Below are 7,409 nucleotides of genomic sequence, written 5' to 3' on the forward strand. Positions count from 1 at the left end.
ATTAAACAGACATAAGCAAAACTTCTTTTTTATGTAAGTTTTAAACAAGAAAAACATTGAATAATACTTTCAGTAGAAATGAGTTGTAGGACGTGTGAAAAAATATGAAACATTTTATAGTCTTTGAAGACATCATAAGGTGGTACATTGACCAAAACAATTTCATAGATAAAATACAACAAATACGTAAATAAATAACCATTTGTGTTGAGCTCGAAATTAAAAAGCGTTGTCCACACGAGGACGCTGTTACGTTATTTCCCCCCTCACTTCTGTTTTCCGGGATAATGGGAGGAGGAGCCTAAAATGGTTCCGCCCCCAACAGCGTTACGTTTATGGGAAGTTGCTCAATGTCGGAAAAGCCAAACACATCACAAAAACAGAATGAGCTACAAAAGTTTTTAATTAACATTTTCCCTTACGCTGAATATTTTTACTGTAAGGTGTTTAACATCGAGTAATAATGGTGGTTAGATAAACTAGGCTTTGTAAGAAATGGAGAAGTCGCTGACTTCCGCTACTTATCTCCGCAACATCAGTTACGACTTACGTCGCGCGCTGTCTGACTTTTTGGACCCACAAGACAGATGGAAAGACGTGATTGTGTCCATACGGAAGCCGGGCGGTGAGCCGCGGTACTCCCAGCTTCATGTCAGGTGAGCGGCTTACAGCTGCACCCGCAGCTTCCGTAAGACACACCCTGAGCCATCTGTGTGCTTGCAGGAGGTTTGAGGGGCTTGTGGCCCAGGGCAGGAGTCCCACTGTGGAGCTGCTGAACGACTGGGGGACCACCAACAGCACTGTAGGAGAACTGGTGGATATTCTGAAGAGTCGTGATCTACTGGCTGCTGCCTGCCTCTTCCTCCCAGGTCTCATTTTTTATTAAGATGCATTTACACGCATGCGTGTTCCGCCTCCATCACTGTTTTGATGGGTGACCTGACTGTTTACACCACTGCAGTTGAAGAAGTTTTCCCAGCTGAAACAAAGCAGCTCTCTGCAGCACCACCAGCTCCTCCAACCAGGCTGCTGGGGGAGGCAGAGACTCCCCCACCGTCCTCCAGCTCTGACCCACAGACGCAATTACTGCAGGCAGACCGTGAAACAGGACACACCGGTGGGTCTACCTGTATTTTCCTGGTCATCCTTTTCCTAACATATGTTATCAAGTGTGGTAAAAGTGATCCAAAAAAGATAATCATAGTAAATGCAAATGCATTTCAAAAGATATTTTTAAATGAAGTGGGAAAAAGCAGCATTGACCCTTATACACAACAACTGGTTAGTTGCAGCAACAACTACAAACAGTGCCATAAGAGGTGCCCCCCCCCCCCCCCACACACACACACACACACAAACCTTTACAAAATTCCTTTAATTCAACTACATATGAGGATTTTTCAGCATTAATGACCTGTTTATGGTCAAAGGTCAGATATTCTTCAGGATGTTATGGTAGGGAACAAAATTTACAGTTCCATCTGTTACAGCAGGTCCTGTGAAGCAGCAAAGCAGCTCCAGACCATCACACAGCCACCACTGTGTCTGAATGTTTGTATGATGTTGGGCTAACTATTTTCCCCTAGTAAATACAATCATCATCAAACAAGACAATTTTCTGATATTTAGTAACTAATTAGAAAACAACATTTGAGATAACAGAACAACAAAACATCGGAAAAGGGGAAATTGTTGAGATTTTCTTTACTAAGCAGAAAAACTCATCCTGCCCAAGGTGAAGAAGTCTATATCCTGATGGGGTTTAGTCTGTTAAAGTGTCTTATAATTGTAGATATAATTATGTTTTATGTGTTGGAGAAGTAAAGAGCCTGAAAGTGCTGAAGTAAAGGTTGCAATTTTTGAATGTGTGTGTGTGTGTGTGTGTGTGTGTGTGTGTGTGTGTGTGTGTGTGTGTGTGTGTGTGTGTGTGTGTGTGTGAATAATGGCTCTTAAATGTGCATTGTAATCATTTTGCTAACTGTTTTTGCATATATTGTGTGAATGTTCACATAGGAGTATGTGCACTTATTTATTGGAGTGTGCATGAAAAAATAACATATATTTGTATATGCATGTGTATTGATTTTGCATCGAATTGCATAAATGCGTATGCATGTGGGTATGATCTTAAACTGATGCATATGTGTCTTTTCTTTTTCATGAATTTGCTTTGCATATACAGTTTATGTTCAACATTTTCATGAACTTTTTTTGTGCATGTGTTTTGCATGCTATACGCTGTGAAGCACATTGTGTAGCCATGCTTGAAATGTGCAGCATAAATCAAGTTTAATTTGGTTTAGTTAAATGCATAAAGTTGCTGTTTACGTAACTAACCAGCAGGTGGCAGCACTCGCTTGACAGTAGCATCGTTTGAATTATTTCTGCATCTTCCCTGATTAGGTTTCTCCAGTTTCTCATACAGAGAGCTGATGAGGATCACTGGGAACTTTGACGACCGCTCAATATCAAATGGAGGTCGCCGTCTTGGAATGGGGGGCTTTGGAACGGTCTACAAAGGTTTCCTGAATGTCATAGCTGTGGCAGTGAAAAAACTCAATCCAGTAAGTGGGGATGTGCTTTCTGTAAAGCAGATGTTTTGGAGTTGTGATGCAGAAACACGGTCTCTTACAGGTGGAAGACATGCCGCTGGACAAGCTGAAAGTTCAGTTCGACCAAGAAATCCAAACTTTGAAAGTGTAAGTTGTGTCTGTCTGTCCTGCTCCCGGTAAACTCAGCTGACTCACCCTGTTCACTCCACAGGTTGAAACATGAGAACTTGGTCGACATGATTGGATTTTCCTGTGATGAGCAGCAGCTGTGTATCGTATACGCCTTCATGGCGAACGGATCTCTGCTGGATCGACTAGCCTGCTTGGTAAACACCTTTCTTCTCTGCTCTCTAACACCAAAGCAAGACGTTTACCTGCTTGTGTTTGTCCACGAAGGACGGAAGTCCTCCCTTGTCCTGGAGACAGAGGTGTTTGATAGCAGAGGGGACAGCCAGAGGGTTGGAGTACCTACACCTGAACCATCATGTACACAGGGATGTCAAAAGGTACATAGATGGAAGTCCTTCTGCAGTAGGGTCAGGATTAGGCTAACCCTGACCTTTAAATGTTTCTGTCCTGCTGGATTTAAGATAAAATTATTTTAAACATGAATCTGCAGCCGGCAGCTGATCGGGACTGCCTCTTAGCAGAAAACATCAACAAACAAGCCAAACACTTCTTCATAATAAACAAAAGTAAAATACTTTCTGTACATTTTCCCCTTTTAGTGCAAATATCCTGTTAGATGAAAATCTTGTGGCAAAAATCTCAGACTTTGGCCTCACAAGAGCTTCGGCCAAGCACACCTCGACAACCATGATGACAGAGAGGATTGTGGGTACTCGTGCATATATGGCACCTGAGGCACTGAGAGGAGAAGTCACCCCCAAATCTGACGTCTTCAGCTTTGGTGTGGTGAGTTTCTCACTCGTGCGCGCGCACACACACACACACACACACAGTGTTTTCTGCCCTTCTGAGACTTTTCAGTATTTGCTACTATAAACTTCAGAAGAGACAACACAAATGTGGATCAGGGAATTGCAAATGAATGCACAGAGAAGGAAGTAGACATATTCCTGCTCATGACGCCGAAAGACAAATAGAATGGAGTCTGTAGAAAGTTGAGCGGTAATTTAATATCCACGGACACGTTTAGCATCTGTGTTTATGTCCGTAAACCAGAGATGGGAATCGTGGCATCAACAAGTCATCTCCATGTTTTTGTTCTGCTCAGCACCTGAACACGTTTCATTCGCTGTGCTGATTGAAATCACCTGGTTTAGTTGTTAAGCTGAAGAAAAACACGGCGCACGGACTTGTTGATTCCACAATTCCCCATCTCTGCCGTAAACACAGCTGGCTGTGGGTGATGTCACTTCCTCTGTGCATAAGGGCCACTGCAGGGTCGTGAACTGTTTAAGCCTGATGGTAGTGCTGTTTAAATAATATTGTGAAGGATAATGCAAAAAATACTTAAAATAGAATCTAGCCTTAAACATTTTTAAACGCACCAAGTTAGAAATCCTTTAAAAAAATCACGAATTTTAATGAAGAACCTTCAGACTTTTAAACTGACTTAAAAAAAAGAGCAACAAATGATTAACAATAGAACAATAACATGTATTTATAAGGACCATGTAGTGTCACGGTTCAGTGTAGGTAGGACCCAAAATGCAGTACCCAGGATGACACGAGGCTGAGATGATGATTAAGAAAATCCTTTATTTTAAGGAGAACAAAAATAAGTCCAAAGGCTGGAAGCCAAAATCCAAAAAAGTCCAGATAATGATCTGGACATCCAAAAAACACTCGAGACACGAGAAGACCAAGAACACAGTAATCCAAGACGAGAGAATGGACCGACACCAAACAGAGACAAGACAGGGCTTAAATACAAAGAGAGAACATTTAAGGAAACAGGTGTATGGAGTGAAGGCTGGAGAGAAGACATCTAAATGTGGGAAACAGAACCAATGGAGGGCAGATAACCTCAAACCCAAAACTAAACCTAAAACAGAAGGAAGGACTCACACAAACACTGAGCAGGGGAATGGCACAGTACCTGGGAGGAATTGACTTTACAACATAAGACACCTAACTGAAATGCAGACAAAGGACACATGAGGGCGCTAAGAGACACAAAAGGGAATCTAGAGAGGGATGGAGGACAGCAGGAGGCACATGAAGAAAGGGGCAGACGCAGACCATGACATTTAGAGCATGTTCTCTACATGTATGTGAAGGTGTGAGGACCGTGTAAACTGAAGGAGCCGAGGCTGCTGAATAGGTGGTAAGAGTAAAGGTGGATGGATTAACGACTAGTTAATTACCAACAGGTTGCATATGAATTAATGTGGTAGCGGTCACAGGATGTTGTAACCACAGGTTAGCAGTTCCTGTCATTCTGTTTCGTTTTTATATGGAAACAATGTTCACCTGAAATTCTATTTAATGCTCCTCTCATCCGTTCAGCTGCAGGGATGCGACCCATTTAGTTATAATAAATGTTTCCTGTTGCCCTGAGTGCTGTAATTACCCCCGTCTCTCTGCCATCTACAGGTGCTGTTAGAAATATTATCTGGACTCGCTCCGGCCAATGAGAACAAGGAGCCTCAGCTGCTGGTAAGCTGCACAAAAGAGGCTTTCTCTGTCGGGCTTGACTCTGTGACTACAGCTCAGACCTAAGACGTCAGGACTGGGTGGAGTCAAATCAAACCCATGTTCCCATTTTCTCTCTCCCCTCAGATGGAGATCAGGTACGACATCGATGATGAAGATGAAGAGCTGACTCTGGAGGATTTTGTGGATAAGAAGATGAGCGACTGGGAGCTGAGCCAGGTGGAGACCATCTACTGTTTGGCTTCGAACTGCTTACATGACCGAAAGAACAGACGGCCGGTCATCAAACAGGTAGTGAGGCACGAGACACAGCTGTGGTACATTCAGAGACAAAATACAGTTTTAATGAACCCGTATTTAACTGAATAAGTGAAAAGGTTCATAGTAATTTAATATTTCTTTTACCAGCTGGTTTTAACTCATAAAACAGAAAACAAGTCTTATATACTTGTTTGAAACCTTTGTAGCTGAAGTTTTGGGTTCATTTATCAATCTTCACTGAAGCTTTTACAGATAATGGTGCACCTGACCCTACACACCACTAGGTGTCGCTAAAACTGCAACATTCCAGTCTGGGAACTCCTATTCTTCCATATTCACTGTTGAATCTTTTTACAAAGAGATCAAAACTGGGAGGGGAATCTAAATAAAAGGCATTCAGCCAAATAAAATATTAATAAAAATAATGAAATCAGAGTAACTTTTCAAGGACATGTGATTCAAATCCCAGGTTTCACAAGTTTGTAGGATTTCCTTTTTCCACCTTCGGAATATTGCTAAGATTAGATGCATCCTTTCCAGGAGGGATGCTGAAAAACTAGTTCATGCATTTATCACATCAAGACTGGATTACTGTAATTCATTACTCTCAGGAAGTCCACAGAATGTAGTTAAAAGTCTTCAGCTTGTCCAAAATGCTGCAGCTAGAGTTCTGATGAGAATTAAAAAGAGAGATCATATCTCTCCTGTCTTAGCTTCCCTACATTGGCTACCTGTTAAATTCAGAATAGATTTTAAGATCCTTCTTCTCACATATAAAGCTCTTAATAATCAAGCTCCATCATACATCAGTGATCTGATTGTTCTATACGTTCGTAATCGAGCACTTCGCTCTCAGACTGCAGGTCTACTGGTGGTTCCAGGAATATCTAAAATTAGGATGGGAGGCAGATCTTTTAGTTATCAGGCTCCTCTCCTGTGGAACCAGCTCCCAGCTTTAGTCCGTGAGGCAGACACTTTGTCTACTTTTAAGAATAGGCTTAAAACATTTTTATTTGATAGGGCCTCATGGAGGGGGGGGGGGGCATCGACTAGCACACTGCTGCTAACCACTTAAACATTCTCTCTCTCCTGATAATAACTTTTTGGTTTCCTTGACTTTTGATGTGCTAATTCTAGTTTATCCGTTTAATTATAGATCCACTAGGATAAATACAATAAAGTTTATCTTTCACCAAATAGAATATTTACTAAGACATCACAATATAACTGTAGACACATTACTTGTGTGTGTGTGTGTGTGTGTGTGTGTGTGTGTGTGTGTGTGTGTGTGTGTGTGTGTCTGTCTGCTCTGTCTTCTCGATCCCCAGTGAGTCATGGTGGATGGCTGCTTATTCTGAGCCAGGATTCTCTGGAGGTTTCTTCCTGTTAAAAGGGAGTTTTCCTCTCCACTGTCGCTTTATGCTTGCTTAGTATGAGGATTGCTGTATAGTCACTGACACCAGTCAGTGACTTGATGCAATTTGCTGGGTTCCTTATATAGGAAACATTATTTCTGATTGGCTTAATGAACTGACCTGAATTGGAATTTTTATTATGTGAAGTGCCTTGAGACGGCTCGTCGTGATTTGGCGCTATATAAATAAACTTGAATTGAATTGAAGGATTCTTAATATGTAAACATCTTTACAGTATTTTTGCCTGTTTTCAGTAGTTTCAACTGTCTCCACAGGTTGTGTCAGAGATCCGCAGCGTTGTCAAGAATGTTTCTCTGGATGCTCAGAAATAAAACTAACCCAGAGGAAACGGTTCATCTGCACAAGCTTGTTATAGAATATCATTTCTTCCTGATGTGTTTTTATAAAGCACAGAGCTTAAATAACCCTGAAAGTTGTTTTAGATCAATATTGTTGCTGTAATAAACAGAATGACACCATCTGATTTAAATATTGTTTTATTTATTCTTTAAAAGATTTGTAAGAAAAGATGTTTTTTTTTCTCCAATAATGACTGAAT

At 41.3% G+C, this 7,409-nt stretch overlaps 1 protein-coding gene across 1 annotated transcript; it reads left to right on the top strand.

The window, feature by feature from the left end:
• The first annotated feature begins 329 nt into the window (after positions 1–329).
• irak4 (interleukin-1 receptor-associated kinase 4) lies at positions 330–7,334 on the top strand. Its single transcript, XM_015964072.3, has 11 exons — positions 330–656; positions 724–869; positions 962–1,117; positions 2,404–2,564; positions 2,635–2,699; positions 2,764–2,878; positions 2,949–3,058; positions 3,281–3,467; positions 5,115–5,177; positions 5,301–5,465; positions 7,126–7,334. The coding sequence occupies exons 1-11, from the start codon at positions 496–498 to the stop codon at positions 7,180–7,182; spliced, it is 1,386 nt and encodes a 461-aa protein (XP_015819558.1). The 5' UTR covers positions 330–495; the 3' UTR covers positions 7,183–7,334.
• The last annotated feature ends 75 nt before the right edge of the window (positions 7,335–7,409 follow it).

This window comes from Nothobranchius furzeri, chromosome 4 (genome assembly GCF_043380555.1).
Source record: "Nothobranchius furzeri strain GRZ-AD chromosome 4, NfurGRZ-RIMD1, whole genome shotgun sequence".
In the NCBI taxonomy this organism is placed as follows: domain Eukaryota; kingdom Metazoa; phylum Chordata; class Actinopteri; order Cyprinodontiformes; family Nothobranchiidae; genus Nothobranchius; species Nothobranchius furzeri.

What these genes read in the sequence shown, in the direction of transcription:
- irak4 (XM_015964072.3), top strand. Translation starts at nt 496, where the DNA reads ATGGAGAAGTCGCTGACTTCCGCTACTTATCTCCGCAACATCAGTTAC. An exon ending in CCGTGAAACAGGACACACCG is followed by an intron (nt 1,118 to 2,403) that starts GTGGGTCTACCT and finishes TTCCCTGATTAG; the next exon opens with GTTTCTCCAGTTTCTCATAC. An exon ending in ACAAGGAGCCTCAGCTGCTG is followed by an intron (nt 5,178 to 5,300) that starts GTAAGCTGCACA and finishes CTCTCCCCTCAG; the next exon opens with ATGGAGATCAGGTACGACAT.